Source organism: Thermobia domestica, unplaced genomic scaffold, assembly GCF_964235325.1.
Source record: "Thermobia domestica unplaced genomic scaffold, izTheDome1.hap1.1 HAP1_SCAFFOLD_119, whole genome shotgun sequence".
In the NCBI taxonomy this organism is placed as follows: domain Eukaryota; kingdom Metazoa; phylum Arthropoda; class Insecta; order Zygentoma; family Lepismatidae; genus Thermobia; species Thermobia domestica.
Genome location: NW_027655891.1, coordinates 236,887 through 260,995, shown reverse-complemented (window position 1 = coordinate 260,995; position 24,109 = coordinate 236,887). Strand labels below are relative to the sequence as shown.

The window sequence follows — 24,109 nt, the reverse complement described above, 5'->3', positions numbered from 1 at the left end:
CTAACTGAAAAAGATAGTATCCTATTAGTTATACAACCTTTCGTCAAACAAAGTGTTACAAGTAACCAGGAAAACTAACATTGATATCAAATATTCAGATCATGTCTTGCCCCCCACACACACACACTTTTAACGTCCAACCGCCGCCACTGCCCACAGATGGTTGAACCTGGAACACACGCATGGAAAGCATTAGCGCTAGCAAATTAGCTATGAAGAGGTACAGCATACCATAACAGTCAAGAATGAAAGCAAAAAATAAGAAGCGGAAACGACAGACTACGATAATAATACTTTCACAATTTTAATTTCACACTATTTATTTCGAGACTTTCGAGACTTTAGAGACGAGACCGAGATTTGGTCCTTGAGACCGAGACCGAGATCGAGACAAGCATCTATTGACCGAGACGAGACCGAGACGGCGATTTTTGACTCGAGACGAGACCGAGACCGCTATTTATCAACCGAGACGAGACCGAGACTGTACAAAGTCTCGTCTCGTCTCGTCTCGATACCATCCCTAAGAATGATTGACTTATTCAAGTGTTATTAACTTATGGTCACTTTCATTTTTATTTATTTATTTATTTATTTATTTATTTATTTATTTAGATAGATAGATAGATACATACATACATACATACATACATGCATAGATACATAGATAGATAAATAAACATTTATAACTTGCTGAAGGATTAATATCTAATTGAGTTTAGTGTCGAAAGAAATCAATCTTATTTGTACTATCTTCAAACATCGCTGAATTTTTATTCTGTTTCAGATTTTAATATGTGATGTTCTTTTTACAGATTTATCGTGCCTTGTTTGGGGAATGACGTGTGGAGGAACCGGAAATTGCTGGTTGTATAATGGACAAACTTTGAGATATTACTTAAATTTTGTGTCAGCAGGTAAGATATTTGGTATTAGTTTTTCAATATCTCATGGAGACTGGTTGCCTAAGGGCAATTCAACAAAGGAGAAGGGTTTTTAGATTCCAAGTTAATTTCGTTTCAGGAATTTTGAATGCAATCTTAAAATGGTTGCCTTTTTCTATAATATCTTGTTCAAAGGGAAAAAGGGTAAAATCACTGCAACCCCCTTTACATACGCCACTACGGCATATACCCTTAAGGATTTATCCTAATTTAAGTTACGTGTGAAAGTTTGATCCTATATTTTTACCCCGAGTTACTTCTGGCTACAAGTGTTTCGTTTTACCTTATCGAAGTTCGTATTTTGCTCAATAGATGTCTCTAGAAGTATGGTACAGTGGCGACATTAACGTATTATTGCTAAACTTGTTGTCCGATGCTACTCGAAACTTACTTCGTTACGTGCTTGCGTTTTTCTTAAAACTGTGCAACGTTGAAACGAAAATGGCAGTGTAAAGACGTGTGACGCTATGCAAGAAGTTTAAGACATATTTGATAGTTATTGAATTCCATATTACAGACATGTTCAAATTATTGGACTCAAAATTCAGTTTCTGAATATTTTACTGTTCTTACAATATTACGTGAGAAAACGCGTTCGAACTTAGTCCAAATTGCTACTTTATAACTCTATCCTAATTTCTAGTGGGTGTGGCACATGCTTTTCAATATCAATAAAACAAATGCGTATGTGACATTCAGATATAATTACTATACAGCGTATATATCCAAATTGGAAACAAAAAATGGAATAGAATATGTACAATATGAATGTATATATTTGTAACTTCACTCAAGTACAATGACAATGCTAAAAACAATGTTCATACTAGTGGACTGTAAGGCTTGATTCGTACACCACATGAATGCAACCAAATATAAATTCACTGTATTTAATGATTACAACTACAATTTGCACAGAAAAATAATACACGAGAATAAACATATTCACAAGGTCTTTAGTTGTAAATGATTGTAATTCGATGGCTTACTGTTTGTGATATATTGTACGATGTTCTACCATGATATATGGTCCACCAAACTGTATGCTCTTGCTGCCTCCACATTCACCCCCACCAAACAATAGAAAAGCGTTAAGCAACTTGAACACTGTTGCCAGCTAAAGGCACACACACTGTTAAATACACAAATAATCCCAAACAGAATATTTAAAAGAAAATGATCTCTCACACAAAGATTAATATTTCGTATGAAATCTCTTATTCATTATTAAGTCTTTTATTCTTTTCGTATGTTCTATATGAGTTTTGTACATTTGACTTCAATTCAGCATCATGATACCACAAATCGTTGATGTTCTCGATCAATTGATGTTTGGTTGTAATATGCTTCTTCTTTAGCTTTTCCATCATGAAACGCCAAAGGTTTTCAAAAGGACTTAACAAAAATTTTTGACCACGGAAGAACACTAATTTCGTTGTCCTGGAAGAATTTTGTCAGAGCGTTGGCCCAGTGGTATGACACTATGTCATGCATAAAGGTGACGTGTGCGTCATCAAAGCAAACTGCACTCTGGGAAGCAGTTCTTCTTGAAGAACTTGTAGGAATTCCTTTTGCATTATTGTTCCCTGTACTATCAGTCTCCCAGGCCCGAAGACAGACATCACATCCCAGATCATGACTGTAGTACGATGCTTCACGGTTTTTTGAAGACATTCCAAATTGAATCCCTTCCCAGGTCGTACATATTGTCAACATTCATCAGACACGAAGATACATGATTCATCACTGAAACACACTATTGTCGAATCATCAGAATTCCAATATTCTAGGCCTCGTGTTCATTCGAGACCCTTCTTTGCCATGATTGCAGTAATTTTTACTTTCTTTCTTGTCTTGAGTGTTGAGAAATGAAATGAAACCTTTGAGTTTTACGTCCCATGGTTATGTTGGTTAGGCTAAAGGAGACGGTGATGATGAGCAATGAATGAAATGGTGGAATGAAGAAAGTGGGAGGAAACGGGAGAACTCCGAGGAAACCCTCGCACACGGTGTTTGTCCACCACAAAGTTCACTTGGAGGGGGCTGGGATCGAACCCGGGACCGCAAACACCAGAGGTGAACGCTCTACCACTGAGCCGCCGCGGCCCTTTGTCTTGAGTGTTTTTATTCTCTCGGTACAAAGAATCCTTCGAATACTTTTAGGAGAAATGTCTGCACCATACTCAGTCATTTTTATACTTGAATCTCTAGAAGGTGCGTCTCTGTTTCCCAGAGCCAATCTTTTTAGTTCTTTGATACCTCTTAGCGATAGCTTTGGTTTTTCCCCACACATCCCAACCATATTTATTTGATACGTTTGCTTCTTGCTCATTGCAACAGAGATTCTACTCACAGATTTTTGCCCTATGCCAATTCTACTAGGTATTTGCTGTTATGTATATTTTCTTTCTACCTGAAGTGTTTTGATAATTTCTACTTTACGCGGAGAAAGGTCTCTGGCTTTTCTCATTATGCAGCGATTTCAGGACCTCACAGAATAAAGGTTACCTCTTTCCTGGTCTACATTTTTTGCAGAAAAACGTGCGAAAAAAGTCATATTTGGAACCTCTCATGGTCTATGTTAATTGTCATTCAGGACTCAATTTCGAAAGTTATAGTCAATAAAAAATCTCCTTCTGGATTATCCCGAATTATTTCGGGCACTGAAAAATAGAAGAGAAACTATACGAATGAAATAAAATAAATGCTGAAAAGATGCTATATTAACCTTTTCATATACTTTTCTATGTGTCATAATAATAGGTGTCATAATAATTATCATGTAATAGAAGCAAATCCAATGTAAAAGTTAGTAATAATACGAATGAAAATAAAGAAGTAAAGATAATTTATAAATTATTCTGTAACCAGACCAAAGAACTGTTAACACTTCCTCATGTTGACTTTCATTGTGCCAGTTACTATACATTTCGTCCTTAGTGTAATTTATAAGTTACATTTATATTTTGGTACAAATTGGAAATGTTAAAATAAAGAAAAGAATGTAGCGAATTCACTGTTACTACTACTACTCGTACCTATACTAACAACACTTAAAATTTCTTCTTCATCACTGCTCATTGTTTGCAAAATGCACTCAACAATGCAGTTGTAAACACAATACTTCTTCAAAACGAGAGAAAAGAAAAGAAACTAATGAACAGCTCCCTCGTAGCGTTAATACTGAAAAAACACAGGACTATTATGGAAGTAATATATCCCCCCCCCCCGGTGTTAAATTAACAAACCAAAACAAAAGACGGTTGAATTGTGTGTAAATATTTGCTCAGTCCATTTTTCTTTATCACGACGGAGTATTTTGGGTTAATCCAGACAAGAATGTACCGGTAAACAATATAATGACCGTAATAACTCGGTTTAATCCTGTTTTACATATTATCCAAGGTGACCAGGTTTTAGCCGGGACAGTCCCTTTTTTCCAACCGTTCTCCCGTTTTTTTCTGATTCACGAACGGGACGCCTAAATGTCCCGTTTTTAAGTAAAAATGACCTAGGTGTCCCGTAATTGTTATTCAAAATATAAATCGTCAATGCAAATTCTCCCTTCCGAACCAACACTAGTTGCCAAGGTTCAGCCGTGAACTTCTGAATTTTCAAATGGGCATTGACTGTTCGTGGATCACGTGAGAATTGAGTGCGAATTCTGAGTGTTCAACTAGTTAAAAGAATTGTTGGGTAGAACTTGCAATCGGGACCCATTATTGGTTGTGTGGTACACTCAAAGTTAGAAACGGTGCGTTATCACTCTTAATTGTGTATTTTGTAAATTGAGAACACTGCTGAGTCCCAAAATGCAATCTGGAAGTCAGATATATTCCCCCCCACCCCCCGTAGCCGATTCGTATGCGTCCTGTTTTCACAAGTGAAAATTCTGGTCACCTTGATATTATCTTCAAACGTAAATATACGTGTTAATCCGGGAAACGGTTAATACACAAAACCGTCACGATCACTTTAAACAGGCCCATTTGAACTGTTGAACGCTTTGAATATCGCAACTGCTTACGACTTCAACCACAACACTTCAGACTGTAACTTGTTGATAGAAACAACAATACCTGTCCATTACTAAAACACCGCTTTCAGAACTATCCCTCCCACTAATGCTATCTGCTCTTCGACGGTGATATCACCACTTCAACTGTAGAGTAAAGAAATGAAGGATCCCATATTGGTGCTTTAATCATTAAATTACATGTTCAAGAACTCGGAAATTAGGACCGCAATATCAACTTTGTATTTTTCGAGCGTGAGTCTAATAATTTGAACATGTCTATATATATAATTAGTTAGCACAAAATATTGTTTGCGGACTCATATTTCGTTGTAGAAAAAAAACTAACGGTTTATTTTAAGGCCTAAAGTAACTCTGGATAAAAAAGGAAAACAATGTTTTATTTTTCCATACTGATAAAGATTTATGAACTAATAATTTAAATATGTACCACTCCACATTGTAACAATTAAAACAAGCAATACAACATATGACTATTTTAAATAGAAATAGTGAAACCAATTTGGTCCTTAAGACGTTACGTAATTGTGTACCCAGTTTTGTCCAAATTGAAATAAACAGCAAAACGTATAATTATACTTATAACCAGATATTACCAACTTGCTGCTCTATGAGGTAAAAGCAGGTATTTGTGATCAGAAAAATGACAGAGAGAATGGGTAGAACAAAAATGGGAAGGGAACAAGGTAGATGGAAATGAATAGGATAAGTAGTAAGTAGGGATGAAGGTCGGAGACAGGTTGTAGAACTTTTGATATTTTGACTTCAAAATTGATATTATTCGATTTTACACGTCTTACGTAGTCTAAATACTAAATTGCAACTTGCGCAAATGAAGGGATCCAAGGTTATGGGGGGTCTAAATTTTGTTAACCCTTTGGGGATCCCATGGTACAATTTGTACCATACGGGGTGTTTCATGGTACATTGCGTTATAACTCTCCTATTTGAGCTTTTTCGTTCGTTTTTTTGTTGCTGTTGTTGTTTTCCAAGTCCAGAGGCATTGTAGAAGACATTACGTTTGGTGTCACACCTTCCTGCGTCGAGACATAGGAGGTGATGACGTCATAAGTCTAAAATTTATATTTTCGTGTAATACTTGTAATTGGGGGGGGGGGTATGTAAAGTATTTTTGGCGGGCTTATTTTTGCACGTAGAAGATTGCAATTTTGCACAAACATGCAGTCCACCGAGTAGTATTTACCAGATTTTTTTTCAGATTTCTGCGTTGAAACAGGGGGGTACAGAGGGGCTAAAAGTTGAAAAAGGGAAATTTTTACCAAAAAATCCCTTTCACGGGCTTTTCCCGCCTTAGATACGTGATGGAGACACGTGGGTCATATCGCCTGAAAGGCAGTTATATTCTGAAGAGAATGATGGGCGAAACATGACCCTAGGGTAATTAGGGATATCTCAGGAAATTTTTTACCTGAGATCATGGTGTTTTAGGGTAATTTGGGGCATGGTGGGAATTCCTGATAAAATTTCTTCCGCCCTTGGTATTCAAGATAGAAACTTGAAATTTGGCACACACATTCAGTATACCAAGTACTATTTTTCAGATTTTTTTAGATGGCTACGTTCACACAGGGCCGCTCCAGGGGGGGGCAAAGTGCGAGAAAAAAATTCCCTCCGAAATTTTCCCTTTGACATTATTTTCCCGCTCCTGGTATACGATATGAGCATGCAAGTGGTACCATTTGAAAGCCAGCTCTATTCTGAAGAGAATGAGGTATGAACCATGATCCTAGGATAAATAATGACGATGCAGTAGCTGCTTGACTGAAAGTCTAAAAAATAGCCCAAAAAACCGGGTACCGGAAAGGGTTAAAAATAGCACGGTGGCTCAGTGGCAGAGCGTTCACCTCCGGTGCTTATAGTCCCTGGTTCGATCCCAGCTCGCGCCGAAACATCGTGCTCGTGGGCTCTTCCGTTTCCTCCCACTTTCTTCATTCCACCATTTCAGTCATTTCGCATCATCACCGTCTCCTTTAGTCTAACCGGCATCATCGTGGGAAGTCAAACTTAATGAATTTATTTCACTTTTTCCGTCTATGACCGGCATGAATCCACAAAGTAATATACTCTCAAAACCATAACCATAAATGCAACTTTATTCTCAATACCACAGCTTTTAATTTTTTTAATAATTTCTTTTCGTCGCATATTCTTTCTAGTGTTCTCTCAAGATTTTTAAATTGTCAAATGTTTGGTACCTCATCTTACATGACAAAATATGTTTAGCATTTAATCACTAGGTATTGTAGGATGGAAAGTACTCGATCATTTATGTTACGATATAAAAGACAAACATTCTGCTAAGTTTAAGTGATAATGAGCTCAGAGTCCTTTATAACATACAATAAATATGGACCGTTTTGTAGAAACTATTTGCGTCACATTAGTTGTTACATTGAGGTAATGCTTTGATATACGCATATAAAATTAAAAGCCTTCCGAAAATCATGTTTAATGCTGATGCTAGGTAGAAATTCTTTAGTAAACAATATAGTGAAATAGGAAGTTAGCGGACGACCAGAAACATGTAGAAAGTCTAAGATATAGATACTCAAGGTATTAGAGAAGGGATACTGCGTTAAACATACACTTAATAATTAGGGATGTGTCAGGGTTCTTTACATAATATCCTTTTTGTCACTACTCTAATTTGGAGCGCTTTGCGCGCTTTTCCCACATGGGAAAGTATTTTTCTCATCCTTAGTATTGAAGATAGGACATTCCTACTTGTCACAAGTAATTAGTACCACAAGTACTACTTTTGTAAGTGACTTCCAGACCTGTGTGATTATCCAGGGCTGCGCCAGAGGGCTCCAAAATGGGAAAAAGAGATTTTTCACAAAAATCCCTATTTTCCTCAATGTTCCCTTTTTAGGGATTTCCGAGGGACATGTGAATAGTAATGTCAGAAAGCCTACTCTATTCTAAATAGAACGACGTATGAATCATCATCCCAGAATAATCAGGGACGTGTCAGGGAATTTTTAAAGTTTCTGTAGAATCTTTGGCAAATTCAAGAAGGATAAGATAGAAGAAGGAAATAATTTTGTCGCCCCTAGTGTTCAAGATAGGAGATTGGTACTTGTCACAAGTAATTAGCATCACAAGTACTATTTTACCAAGTGATACCCACATCTGTATGTTTACCCAGGGCCGTGTCAGAGGGTCTCCAAATGGGGGAAAAAGGTTTTTTTCACAAAATATCCCTATTTTCCTCAACTTTTCCCTCCTTAGGGACGCCTTAGGGACATGTGAGTGGCACTGTCTGAAATCCTACTCTATTCTGAAGAGCGGCGTATGAATTGTGATCATAAGATAATTAGGGAAGTGTCAGGAATTATTTAATTTTGTAGGGTGCATTTTAGGGAAATTTTTGACGTATTTTGATGCTCTCCCAACATGGGTAAAAATTTTTCCCGCCCTTATTATTGAAGACAGGAAATTGTAATTTGTCACACTAATTAGTACACTACGTAGTATTTTTAAAGATTTTTTCAGGTTTGTGCACAGAACCAGGATGCCCAGGGGACCCCAAAATTTGAAGAAGGTTTTTTTGTCAAAAATTCCTGATTTCCCTTCAAAAAATTCCATCAGGTATATGATAGGGACATGTGAGTGGTACTGTGTGAAAGCCTACTTTATTTTGAACAAAACGACGTATGAACTATAATGTTACGATAATTAGGGATGACTTTTTCGACTGAAAGTCAACAAAAACACCTTAAAAAACATATCTTAAAAGGGTGAACTGTCCTTTTCCGATACAAACTGCTACTAATTAACTAAAGTGTCAGTAAACACGAAAGTTGGTGTGACGTGTACTCCAACATACAAAACGACATTTAAAACAACTCTGCATAGGACTCACAGAGATTTGAAAATTTACAGAGGGGACATGCGACGTAAATCCGTGTCTATCCCAACTAAAATGAACCGCCTGGAAGACAGACACATACATAATTTCATATACGGCGTGGGGCAAATAAAAGTGGCCGGACGAGTGAATACGATTGGATGTGAATGTATGCATGGAACCACACCATGTGACGCGCACTACCGGTTTAGATCTTAGTGTGGGCTGTGTCAGTGTGAGTTGAGAAGTGCACAGGTGAAGATGGTACTCACAGTGCAGCAGAGGATGTTCGTTGTGGAAGGTTACGTGAATAACAAATTCGTGGTAAGAGTATGGTCAGTTGTATACTCATAAATTTCATGGTGTAAAAGTACCAGCAAAGAGTGTAATTCAATAATTAGTCTGGTTCACCTCCGGTGCTTGGGGTCCCTTGTTCGATCCCAGCTCGCGCCGTGTGGACTTTGTGGTGGACAAACACCGTGCTCGTGGGTTTTCTCGGGGTTCTCCCGTTTTCTCCCACTTTCTTCATTCCACCATTTCATTCATTTCTCATCATCACCGTCTCCCTTAGCCTAACCGGCATAACCGTGGGACGTAAAACTTAAAGATTTCATTTCATTTTCAATAATTAGTCTGAAAATGGTGTCAGACAAGATCTGTTTTGAACAAGGCAAAAACCATTGCGAATCGTGTCCGAACACCTGAAATTATGGTAATTTTCATTCATGTGGTTATTCAAGAGATGAATGGTGATTATTTTCAACATCTGCTATAAGCAGATTAGTGAACTATTTCCTTTCCTTTGCTGTGTTTCTTTGTACCCTGGCATTCTGTTCTCCGCGCCACTTTTATTTGCCCCACCCTGTATATATAACCGAGTAGAATAAAATGACACGTTTTCGGGTAAATAAGTACCCATAGTCTTCAAGAAGATCAACAAAGAAGTATTTTCTATACTAAAGGACTTTTCACTTTTGGTCAATAAAATCCGGCTTGAAAAAGAGAAATGAAGTGATTTAGTATAATGTCCCACTATTATGGCCTTTAATTTAAGAGGGACGATGATTAAGGCAAACTAATGATGATGAAAGAATTGGTGGAATGAGGAAGTGGGAGGAAACGGAAGTACCCCGAGAAAACCTATGAACACGATGTTGTCCGGGGTGGAAGCAGGGACCCTATGTACCAGAGGAAAGAAAGCACTCTACCACTGAGCTTCCACGTTCCTCCAAAATCAGGTTTAAAAGCATTTCACCTGTTACAAAACTGGTTATAAAATATAAGCACCATGAACCCTTTCGTTGTGACCATAGGCGCCCGAAAGGTGGGGCCTGGTTCCCCCTGGCTCACGAAAATGTATTAGATTTCTTCAGATTTTTTAAATACAAATTTCAAAAAATACCAAATGTAATATAGCAACCGGGGAGATGAGCCCCCACCTAGAAAATTTTCTTCGGAAGATGATAAAATATAGCAGAAATAAGCAAACTACTACCTGCGAACCAGAGCCGCCTTCCCCGTAAGCTCTACTCAGCCCATGAAATGATAATTACATTTTCTTTTCTTCTTTGTCTCCCTCCTGAAAGGTTTATACATCACTCCTAAAAAGTAATTAATGATACACTTACTTAGAACAATTACTCATTCTTCAACAGTAATTCTGGATATACACTAATTCATTTAATGTTTCTATTGTTGTGTATAGCTCTCAAAATTAATTTTATTCTAATTCACGATCCTGCACTGTTTCAGGTTTCCTTTTCATTGGCATGGTATTGGATATTTTTGTTTGGAAACACGTGAAAGGTCTCCAAATCTATGACGACCCTGAAGACACAAAAAAGATGGATAGAAATCATCATAGTACAGAGCCTGAAACAGATATTCCACTTAGCACAGTACCTGAAGATAAAACTACAGGTGTTATGTGAAAATAAGAAGTTAATATGTCGTTGTGTATATACAGTGAAACTTGTGAAGAATGTCCCATTTTATCTTTATGTGGAGCTCGCCACCATACGAGTTGATATTTTACAGAATAAAGTAAGAAACTAAGCAGTAACTTTAAACATCAGCTTTACATGAATTTCCGTTCAGTCAAACAGATGTTCTAACAATATTCTACAGTTGAAGAACACAAAGTTTATGTGAAAATGATACAATCGTTGTCCGGGGAAAGCAATACAACCATCTGCTGTTTTTTTTTTTTTTTTTTCATCTTAACGCATTCAAAGTAGTTCCTCCTCCTACTTTTGCACACCTATGTATTTCAGTGATCTTTCCTTTGCTCGAAATAGGTCTGGAACCTCTTTTGGGAAAGCGCAATGTCAGAACCATCGCGTTTCACAACATATCCTTTCAGGTGTACAAGCGCGTTCATTTTTTACTTTTTTTATTTTCGGGAACAGCGTAGAGTTGCACTAGACTATATCCGGACTGTAGGGAGCTTGACAAACCACAAAATATTGTGCTTTCCGAAAAAGATAATTACTTGAACCGCATGAATGGGTGCGTTATCCTCGTGTAATTGACCGGTCTTTAGGTCCCATAAATCTGATTATATTCGACGAACAGCGTCACATCCTCGTGCCCGTACAAAAGCTTCAAATTCATGCAATAAGTCAGCTACACAATAATGACAGCAGTACATAGGTCAATATGAGTAAGGGTATTCACTGTAAATTTACACAGGCCTCCAAATTTAAGTGTTTGTGACAAACTTCACAGGTTTTTTCTGTATAATTACTGCCTTCGCTATCAAAAAGCAGATACTTAAGACGAAGCGTTTCAATTACAAATAAAGGTGTTTTTAAAGCGAATACTTTTTAACAGTATACAATGTAAATAGTATCAAGAGATAAAAAAGTCAAGGTTTTCCAGTAAGTTTAATTCCATATATAGGTTAATTATAGCGTTCAGAGCACAAAGGAATCAAATCCAGTTACAAATATTTTGAGGGAAAGAGTCACACAATTGTTAACTCTTTAATGAGCAACCACTGATAGCATTACTATTAAAATATTTAGTTTGCTTTTATGGTTGAACCATATCTTCCTGATCATAATTTCGTAAGTTTTAAACTATTTTTATACTTTGCTTACAAAATACAGGATGTTTATTACAAAGCAATCTTGCCATAAAATAGGTCTTATGTGTTGCTACTGAGCGGCATTGCCCTATTATGGTAAAATATCATAAGAATACTCTCAGAAATTAGCAACAGTTTCGTTTGCTACAGACCAAGAAATCACAAAGAAAATAATAATAATAAAAAAAACTTTCGCGGAACGTAGGAGATGAATCTTCTACAATACTAAATTTGACGAAGATTAGAAGTATCTAAAGAAGCGACCAGCAAATCATATATATGAATATTGTATGAAAGCAATAATGACAATTACATGGTCACTGAAGATATAATTCGTGTGGATACCGCGGTAGAATGCGATGTTGCTTGAGAGCAACATTGCCCAATAAAGCGTTAAGTACAGTTTATGGAAAAGTTAAAACTTAGTTTGCCTTATAAAACTCATTTACGGATCATTTAAGCTCTAAAATGAGCTTACAGAGAGACATCAACACTATAATGAACGGATTAGAATAACACGCACGAAAGGAGACACGAGTCATATTTTGTCAATTATTCTTACATGCGAAACCAGTGGCGGATCCAGGGGGGCGATCGGGGTGATCGCCGCCCCAGAAAACGAAACTTTGTTATTTTATATATATATATATATATATATATATATATATAAATAAAACCCATCCCAAAGTTCGGAGCCCTTAAAATAGCAGTATGACAATCCACCGCCCCCCCCCCCAAAGTCGGTGCTGGATCCGCCCCTGTGTGAAAATTTCTTTTCTCTTTCTATTTAAGTTAAGAATAAATGAACTTTACTTTAAAATATTAAGATTAGAAATTACACAGTATTTTTGGTTATTGGCATGTATGGCTTTAGCCCGTACTTTAAAATATTAAAACATTCATTTCTCAAATCATAACGTTTTAGTTTACATTGTCAGATGGTTATAAAATATCGGAAATCTTTACGTTGCTAGAGATTTATAATGATAAGAAGAAAACGCAATAATTATTTTAAAAGTTGCTACAGATTTATAATAATAAGAACAACACGCAATAATTATTTTAAAAGTTGCTACAGATTTATAATAATAAGAACAAAACGCAATAATTATTTTAAAAGCTGCTACAGATTTATTATAATAAGAACAAAACGCAATAATTATTTTAAAAGTTGCTACAGATTTATTATAATAAGAACAAAACGCAATAATTATTTTAAAAGTTGCTACAGATTTATTATAATAAGAACAAAACGCAATAATTATTTTAAAAGTTGCTACAGATTTATTATAATAAGAACAAAACGCAATAATTATTTTAAAAGTTGCTACAGAATTATAATAATAAAAACAAAACGCAATAATTTTTTTAAAAGTTGCTACAGATTTATAATAATAAAAACAAAACGCAATAATTATTTTAAAAGTTGCTACAGATTTATAATAATAAAAACAAAACGCAATAATTATTTTAAAAGTTGCTACAGATTTATTATAATAAGAACAAAACGCAATAATTATTATAACCTACATTGAACTTGAAACTTTTATTGCCTTCCCATTTTATTCGGTATGAAAATTTTGAAGGCGCATTTTTAATATAGCGTTACAGTATGTTTCGTATAGGCACACTGAGAAAAACCCGTTATCCGGACAGCGGTATATTGTACAAATATACGTAATACATAGGTTTTCTACAGAAATACTATATATATGCTACATATATACTGCTTATTCCCACTTAGATGTTAGATTATGTAGTTGCAAGATGGCTGACATCTTACAGTCTTCCGTATACATATTACATACGTATACACAGCTTTATGTGATATACGTTCGTCTGTATATTACATCCTTGCAGCCTGTATACAGTGTTGCGGAAAGTACTATAGATTTAACACTTATACGGACAGTATTATAAAACGTACCTTTTCAGTTACACGTTTCCTGCAGGATTTTATATAAAATGCCACTTTAAGTCCAAAAACTACAGGAGTTATGCATATAACCGACGTTTTTACGTACACTTCATACGATTTTTTTCCTTTGTGGAATTTTGCAAGAGACACAAAAATATCTACTTTGGTCATCGATTCTCTTGATTAACTGGATTCAGCATATAATGACACAACTCCGACAAGTGTTTCTAGCTGTACACTTTCAGTTGGATGCTGTTCTAATTCATCACTCGTGTCATATTCGCTATCTAATGTAAAATTTGATTGAGTGTTCGAGTCAAAAAGTTCGCCAACTTTACGAAGATGTTTCTTCAACTCACGTTAAATTCCATCATCTAGCATTATGGTCTTTTCATCTTTACTCAGGTTAGGAACCCATTTTGCAAGTTTCTTTATTCAGTTTAATTGATTTTCAGTTTAGCGAAGCTATATGAGAGGTGGACCTACTGATTAACATGGAATCCGAACCACATAATCTCCCGCCGGGAATCGAACAAATTTCTCTATTTTTATACACAGGAAATATCTATTAATATTCCACGAAAAATGCAGACGAGATTATATCAGTAACCACATAGAAAGCCAAGAAGATAACGCAGCGGATAATTTCAATCCCACAGACTGAAACCAAATTAAACATTTCTTTGTGTATTGACTAAGTACTGTGTATACATCATCCCAAAGGTACAGAAACCCCAGTTGCTTCAGATGAAAAAATAATTTTAAAAAAATCCCCTTGAGGGTGGCTCTGATACAGCCTGCCAGTCTATTCTAGGGTTAAAGTTGATATATATACCCAAAATAGCATAAAAAGAGTTGATTTCTTTGTGCACTAAACACAGTAATTCTAAAGTAATAAGTAGGAATGTAATCTAGGACGTAAAGGATATGTATTTTGTAGTGAGTTTGTATTAAAACTTAAATATTTTTGTATTTGATGTTTCAAAGGTACCTACCTCAAAACACTTAAGGCTAGAAATAAAGATTTAGAATAATTTTACGTTCTTTTCATTTCTCAACACGGCGTTCAATTTCCATCAAGTTAGTGTAAGAAAAAAGTAAACATATTCACAAGGTATCGGAAATGATTGAGACAAAATATTTAAATGCTATAAAAGTAAGTTTTAAGTCTTTAAAAATCTTTCAAAATAAATAATATTTTAAGTTAGGTCAGTGGCGGCTAATGTTTTTGTTGTAGCGTTGAGCAACAACCAAAGTTTTTCAAGAAAAATATTATTAACACTAATAGGGGATTTTAGATTTTGGAAACAATATTAATGCAATAAGAAATCAAATTGATAACTACAGAAGCAAGGGAATAGAATCTACAAAGAGATAATCAAAAAAAGGAAGAGTGGCATTGCAGAATGTAACAGAGAAGCAAAAACAGTGTGTGATGTCATGTTTGTGAAGATAAAACCCGTTTTAACTAGCAGCACATCTTGTGGTAGTAATGTTGGTCACATTAAATGTTTCGAGAGTATTCTTGAAATTTTCTTGGCTAGTCCCTAGTTATGGCCTGCTCTATGATTTACTTGTGTATGCAGTTAACGTGTGTACTGCCTCGAGCCAACTGTTCTTCGGAAGTGTATCTGGTTTCACGCATTTCATACCTGCCATGATTCAACAATAGGAATTCTTACAATGCGTGACTTTCCGTATATCGTATAGAATGGTAACATTGTATGTAAACAATATCAAAAGATTTTATAAATATACATTTGGAGGTATTAAGCATCATTTACTATCAAAAGTGTCATGCTAGTCAACGCATAATTAGGATGATTAAAATATTAGAACTACCACTGTGCACGTAAAATGAAACAGCAATCAAGGCTGGTGATGTATAAAGGGGTGATATGTTTATGTACTTTATTTACAAATCACGCATATCACATCCACAGCTAATGAACTGTATGATTAAACCCATATTACTGATTCACCCAGATATCATGGAGGAACGAGAAATAAGACTTGACGAATATTTTAGATGTTACTTGCTTCAATTCTTGTTCAAGTGTACATGCGTTAATATGATAAATAAAACATGCTTTGTTCATATGCTAATATAATGATATAATCAGTGGTGCCCACCCCCCCTTATGTCTATGACGCACCCCCCCCCAATTGTCTATCCGTAGGTGTTCTTCCATGAAAAAATCTTCTTTTCGATTAATGTTACCCCCCCTCATCAAACATATTTATATAGATTTTAACCCCCCCCAAATATTTCAATGACGCAGTTTGCGTCATAGCCCCCCCTTGTGGGCACCCCTGATATAATACTTAAAAATTAGTACAATGAATTACTTATCTTAACTTCTTTCTGCAGTAGTTGTTGCTTGCTTGCTGCTAAACCACATGGTTGCTTGCTAAACCATCATATTTTGTCTTCGGTCCCACATAAACTGAGTAGCACTCTAAAACACTGTTAAGAACATGTAAATCTTGTAAATTAATTAACATGAGTGTTTTTTCTAAAAACTATGAATGAATATGCTTGCTTAGTTGCACTTCACAGCACATTGTCGAATGCACAGACACAACTTGATTAAAACACCAAAAGCACTGTTGCCAGCCAATGCAAACAGAACTCACTAAAACTGACCAAAAATCACTAAAAGAATCACAAAGAATTCACTAAAACCACTAAACTATATACAAAAAAAAAAAGAAGAAAGAAACTAATATGAATAAAAATAATGCACATATGCAAGTTTATCCAAAGGCAGCAATAGCAATCACCTTTGATTTTCATTTAAAATGTTTGGAAGATTTTATTAAAGCACTTTCTACATTTCTCACACGAAAACTATGGAATAAATACTTCCTTGGTTCTACAATTTATTTTTCTAAAATTTTGTATAATCATTAAATTTAATGGAAATATTTTTTCTCAATAATATACGAATATGCTACCTTCTTCATTTATTGAATACGGCATAGATAGAAGAAAGTTCCATAAATATTATTTCGCTTCGGTGAAACATGATGCATTTAAGAATATGGAAAATAGAGTTATACGGTAAGGTCTAAATTGTCTCTAACCAAGATGTTTTCAGGATAATGCGTTGCATATGATTGAAATGTAGGATACCGTACATAACTAACTAACTGACGAACACTATGATCTATGGAACCCGGAGGTTCAATGCCGCGTTCACAAAAGCTCTCCACTGACTTCTATCCTTAGCCAATTGGATCCAGTTTCTACTTTGTATTTCTATTTCTGCGAAATTAATCTTAATATTGTCTTCTTGTCTGCACCTAGATCTCCCTAATGGCCGTTTTCCGATTGGTCTTTCAGTCAATACTTTCTACTTTCTTTTATTCTAGCTACATGAGCTGCCCACCTGAGCCTTGTTAATCTGCTTATCCTAACAATCTTTGGTATACCGTATACATTATGTAGTTCCTTCTTAGGAAGTTTCCGACATTCACCATTTAGCTTCTCCTTGGGTCCGAATATCCGTCTTAGGATCTTGTTCTCAAATACCGTAAATACTTTTTCATTTTGGTTATAGAAATGACATGAGATTTGACTGATGGCGCAAGAGAGAGAAACAAGACATTAGACTTTTGAAAGTAAAAAAGCAAATGAGAATAAAAGTTTGAAAAGGGAAAAATTAGAAAGGTAACGGAAACAGTAGACATATCACTAAAGCAAACAACATTAAATAACTTCTTTTTGGGTATATGATTGTCATACGTGCCATAAAACCGAATTTTCGATTATTATACAATATGCCACAGTTCGTTACCTTAGATTTTGTATCTACGGATATTTCAAGGTCATACACAATTCCTTGGTACGAGAAGGAGTTCGAAAATAAGTTTCCCCCAGGCGACTGTGGAGTGGACACAGGTGGTGGTGCAAGACTAAAAATAGCATGTGACATTAAAGATCAGACGTACCTTTATTTTTCCACATAAGTACCACATACACTGAGACATTTATCATACTGTACTATAAGCTTCAAAAACACTTACAAGAAAAATTCACGACTCTGGGTAAAGAAGAAGCGTCGAACAACTTCTGTGACTTCAGCATTGCTTCCAAAGCGCCTGCCGCCGAGAGTCTACTTCAAAGCCGGAAACAGATGGAAATTACTGGTTGAGAAATCAGGACTGTATGGCGGATAGGAAAGGCACTCCAACCCAAGAGTTGCAATATGGTTTTGTGTTGACGTCGCTGAGTGTGGTCTTGCATTGTCATTCAACAACAGAACAGCAAATGTGACTTCCATTAAGCGGTTACGGATTTCTGGTTTCGATATGTCACGTGCTCATTCATAGCGGACTACCGCTCGCACTTCTTCCTTTGATGAGGACGCCAAAACTACCAGGCTTAAACTGAGAAACTCGTTTCCGCTTTGCACAGGTGTTGCGACGGCGTCATCTGCAGGATAGCGGGCGAACAATATCCACTTGTCTCTGGGTATGTTGCGCGTGCAACCGTTGTCTTGAGTTGAGTTGATTTTTCAGTTTAACGTCCCGTTCAGCAGCGAGGCTATATGAGACGTGGACCTACTGATTAACGTGGAATCCGAACCACATGAACTCCCGCCTTGAATCGAACCCGGGTCTCCCACGCCAAAGGCGCGTATGCTAACCGCTTAGCCACGGAGGAGCTCACAACCACTTTCTTGTTTTCCCCATTGCTGTTAGCTTTTCTGGGTAAAACGTAAGGGAAAATTTATTTTTGCACTCTCCGTCGTATTTCTGCCTTAGAATGCGATATATTATTATTATCTTCCAAATACAGAGACACTAGCTTACACATGTCTTTTTGTTACTTTGTTTCAATTAGTTATATCTTCAGTTTTTCGATCAAACAAGTGCTTAGTTCCGCTATGATCATTATAATCTACAAAAGCAATATGCATTCGTTGTTATAACAACGAGCCAATAACAGTAATGAGCCTATGGAACTTGGAATAAATGAGAGAATATTTTAACTATTTCTTCTTTCTTTTTTCACTTGTTCTAGCTTACGCAATATTTAAAAGTATATTTCGCACTAAAGACTGATATACAGGAAACAGTGGTGTATTTACAATTTCGTTTCGGGAAAGAGCTTTGCTAACTTTATTCCTGGAAATGTAAAAATTCTGGTTGATATTTCATTTACTTTAAAACAGTAAATAAAATTTCGGAGGAGCTTAAGGTCGGAAGCCACCCTTAAAGACGCCACTGACACTAGCATTAAATGAACATTATCGTTGCAGCCTTCAGTGCTGGACACCCAGGTTCTATCCCCGATGGTAGTTCATGCAGTTGGAATCCGATTTTAAGATGAATGTGCGCGTTTGATATAACCTTGCTGCTGAACAGAACGGTGACCTTCAACCAGCCGAAACCTATGTCGTGTCTTGTAATACATCTATTTTAGATTCGAGATAGTATGATGGCCAACTACATTGTACCCAAACTCCGTTCGTTGTTCAGAACCCACATTTAAAGTACATGGGTTGGTCAGAAAGTTAGTTGAACTCCTTATTTAACATTTTCGGTCAAACGCTATTTAGATGCAACTGTGTGGCAACATTGCAGACATGTAGCTATATAGTGTGACGTAGGGGCTTTCACAAGGCAGGTAGAGGTGTTCTGATGACCATTCGTAAACATGTCTAGACAGCTACAAGTGGCGTCCAAACTGGAAATGCGTGCAGTGATTCGTTTTCTGTGGGCGAAAAAATGTCACTACACTGAAATTTATTGGCAGTTACATGAGGTGTATGGTGAAAATGCAATGCCACGTCAAGCTATCTCGAAGTGGTGCAGCGAACGATATGCAGATATTGACGATGCTGTGTACGAGGGAAGACCATCAATTGCGGGAAGTGTGGGACCTTCTTTATAGCCCAGATCTTTCACCGTGTATCTTGTTGCGAATAACCACAACATACATAATTTAGCGCGACATGTAAACTTATACCTCGGTAGACCAGCCCTAGCTCCTACCTTCAAGAACTTTTTTTTAAAGGAGGAACCACAGGACAAATCCAGCGAAATACAAGTTTACTTTCGCACTACGTGTAATGGAGCAACCAATACTTTCCATAAAAATTCCATTTCAATTTCCTTTAACCTTTAACCTTAAACCTTTAACCTTTAACCTATGCAAAAATACTTTTTTTTAGGAGTACCAAATTAGTGGGGTAAGGATCTAATCTACGTTCTGAAATTGTATATCCCCAAAATTCGAAGGTAGTTAACAATTTATTGTAACAAAATTCTCAAGACAACAATAATAAATATATACTCAACAAATTAAATATTAGATACAAAAATAACTTTGAAAGCTTTAAATAGTGCAAAACAATTCCAGCATTGAACTGGGAACGAATAATTTTGTTGCATTCAAACCAAACGAAGATTTAACGCTCTTAATTTTCTTAAATTTTTTTTCCACAAAAATGCTTAACAAATCCTTTCCCTTTTAAATATGAAATCCTCCTTCAAAGTTCCGAAATAGAAGAGGGTTTATGTTCAAATTTTAAACCTGATTTATCTTTTAGCTTTACTTTAACTTCTTCGTTTTCTGCCATTAAATGTATGAGACCAAATGGAAGCTTGACTTTGAGAAGGAAAGTGAATAGCGTCAGCGATTGAATCCTCTATAAATATAGAATAAAAGTAAAATTCCAAGAAAGGACAAATATAGAGGGCCTTTCACTAACTCACCAACTTCTTCCTTGAATCATACATTTAAAGTTAAAGCTTATGAGTCTCTCAAAGATGGTAATAACTTACTCTGAATTTTTAAATCAAATACCTGTTACTCCGATTAAGTATTATTTTCATCCAGGCACGTAGCCAAGGGGGGTCCGGACCCCCCCCCATTCGCGACCAGAAATGAAAAAATAAGGAAGGGTGAAACAAAATGAAATGAGAAAAAGAAGGATCAGCTTTAAAATAAAATTAAAAAAACTACAGGAAGCTTTTAATTAGTTTCTTACGAGGAGATTTGTATTACTTGCAATACATGGTGGCGAGGTGAGCGATAATCCTGGAAGAGTCAGGCAATTTGAAATTACTAGAAAAGTAACGGAATTCTCTGAATTTCTGCTACTAGTCAGTGAAATTTCAAACTTCGGAAAGCATAGTGCCGTTGTGTAAGAGATGGATGTTTTTTATCATAATTTTTCGTTATCGCATAATTGCAGTATCAAACATGTTATTTCAAAAACAATTTTCTACTGCCCCTTTAACCTGTCATTTGGAGCAGACAGGAGTTGACGGAATAAAAAAAAAATGTGGAAAGACAGTTCTATTAGCATTTGATTCGACAGAGAAAGAAACGCAGATATTGTAAAATATTTAACAAGACATTATTGAATATGTATTTTTTTGTAATGGTGAATATGTGTTTTTTATAATAGTTGAGGTGTTATATTTGAATGAACAGAGGAAGGACGTAAATATTGTAAAATCTTTTTCAATACGTTTATTATTATTATTATTTTACTCGAGATTTCTTCATAGCTTATTAAAATACTTACCAACATATCCTCATTTTATTGTCCTAACAAACCAATATATGTCGATAGTAAAGTAGTTTAGATTGATCGAGCTCCTGAGCCTTTAGAATTTCATGTCACGCTCCTCCTCTCCCCCCCCCCCCCGTCGTTAGGAAATCCTGATTAAACGAACCAATACATGTTCCAGTAAAATAGTTTAGAATGGTCGAGCCCCTGGTATGATGACCACAGTACTTCATGTCACGGACCCCCCCCCCTTCACGAAATCCTGGCTACGTGCCTGTTTCACCGTCATTTGCACTCTTTTACGTCTTCAAAAGCCATAGAGTCAAACAAAACTAATATTCAACAGTTATATCCTTAATGTACAATATTATATCACGTTCCAATTTCCTTTTTTAAGCACAGCTATTTTCCTCTACATTACACTCACCATAACTTCCTATCAACAGGAAGGGCCTCCCGTGATCCACGAGGAGGAAGCCTTTGCTGTGACGTCAGCTACTCACTCGCGCAGCTGGTCTCGACAGCAAGCTACTACGTAGTAGCATGACAAGTCAGGGTTGCCACCTACTTTTACGGAAACATTGAAAGGGGGTTTCATTTACAAATAGATTTCAATACAATGATAATAATTAATCGTAACAATTTTCAGTGTGTTTGGCCCCAGGAAAGAGAACTGCCAAAGGAACGATACCATTCGGGTCACGAGGTGAAAGCTGCAGCCCAAGAATGGTTATCGGGCATTGGACGAGATTTTTTTGCAGAAGATGTAGAAAAACTTGTACCACGCCTCGAGAAATGCTTAGATAACGTAAATAATTACGTTAAAAAGTAGATTGTGAATGGTTTCTTTACGATACAAATAAAGTTATTGTAAAATATGTATCCTGTTTTATTATTTTTTTTTTTAATCAGTGCAACTCATATTTTGACTGAACCTCGTATGTTTTATGCTTTATGGCCTTGGTTTTTCATATGGATATTCACTTTAAAGCCATGTCGTATTGTTCATAACCTAGTGTTTTATAACGACGTAAAACACCGAAAACTAGAATTTCAAATCAAGCAACCGCAATCTCTCTATATCTCGTACTAGTTCAGTTAATGAAGGAAAAATAGGTTGTGAGGAAGTGCACTAAATGACATACTAAATTTCCTGGAGGTGCAAGTTCTGCGAACGATGCAGGGGGTTTAAAGATAGCTTTCTCAAGTTTTTGTAGAATGTATCAAAAACTATGGGATCTAGCAAGAGACACTTCAAATATAAATTAAACTACATTAAAATTTGTGAAAATAGTCATAATATGTTTTGTTCCCAGGAGGGAAAGAAAAATTACTTATCGTTAAAAAAATGTACTAAAAGTAACCAGGTAATCTTTTTTTAAAAAGGAAAGACCTTGTGCCAATACAACATACACAGGTTGTTTCCAAACAACATCGACAACGTTTGGGAAGTGATTCCTGACATCAAAATAAGGCAAAATGTATAGACCATTACGGATTTATAGGCACCCAAAAATTTGAGAGAAAAAATGAACTTTAAAGATCCATAGAAGTACTCACAAACTACTTTTATAAAAATTGTTGCGGAAATACCGTAAAATTCTGAAACACAGATATTAAGGTAGGGCATGTAGTAGTTCCTAGGGGAAGTCTTGACACGACTACGGTAGGTCCCATAGTATTGGAACTATGACCATTTAACTTTATTTTTTCATGTTTTTGCAGCCTGTAACTCCGAAATGACAGATTTCTGCACCCAACTTGGACTATACATTTTGTCTTATTTTGGTGTCAGGAATCACCTCCTAAACGTTGTCGCGTGTTGTTAAACACTCTGTAGAAAGACGGTACATACATTCGTAGACAAACATACTAACCAGGGGCGGATCCAGGACCGACTTCTGGGGGCGGTGGGTTGTCATAATGCTACTTTTAAGGGCTCCAAACTCTGGGATGGATTTTATTTATATATATAAAACAAGAAAGCTTCCTCTTCTGGGGCGCGCTTGCCCCGATCGCCCCCCTGGATCCGCCCCTGATACTAACGCCCGGATTTCATATCAGTACCGATAATACTACCCACATATCGAAAACTAGTAACCTGATCCATTCTTTCACCACTTACTTCTATATTTCACACCGACCATTTCGTTCCAATCACCATGTCTTTTGTCTTTCTAACATTTATTTTCATCCCATATTCTTCACAGCCGTTCCTCAAGTTTTCTAACATTTTATTGATTTTCTCTTCAGATTCTGCAACAAGCGTCGTATCATCTGCAAACTGTATACACCTAATCATTCTACCCAGTGGCAGATCCACGGGGGGGGGGGGGCGATCTATATGTAACACCAACCCGCTCGTTCCAATCACCATGGCTTTTGTCTTTCTAACATTTATTTTCATCCCATATTCTTCACAGTCCTTCCTCAAGGTTTGTAATATCTTGTTGATTTTCTCTTCAGATTGTATAACAAGCGTCATATCTGCAAACCGTATACACTTAATCATTCTACCTCCTACTGAAATGCCTTCTTCATTTTGTAGACTCTTTTTCACTATCTCTTCTAAATAGATATTAAATAATGTAGGAGAGAGGCAGCATCTCTGGCGAACTCCTCTTCCAATTGCACTCTCTTCTGTCATTTTCTTCTCTACTCTAGTACTTACTTCTTGGTTCGTATGTAAGGTTCCTATAAGTGTTCGATCTTTCCATTCCAAT

At 36.3% G+C, this 24,109-nt stretch overlaps 1 protein-coding gene across 1 annotated transcript in view; it reads left to right on the top strand.

Annotated features, from left to right (window-relative positions):
- LOC145676375 (solute carrier organic anion transporter family member 74D-like) overlaps positions 1 to 14,965 on the top strand; it is a 261,508-nt gene extending 246,543 nt beyond the window's left edge. Inside the window, exons 12-13 of the mRNA XM_081747228.1 lie at positions 816 to 917; positions 10,604 to 14,965. Of these exons, the coding sequence (XP_081603354.1) occupies positions 816 to 917; positions 10,604 to 10,782 (281 nt within the window). The 3' untranslated portion in view covers positions 10,783 to 14,965. The remainder of the gene's footprint in view (positions 1 to 815; positions 918 to 10,603) is intronic.
- Positions 14,966 to 24,109: the final 9,144 nt, after the last annotated feature.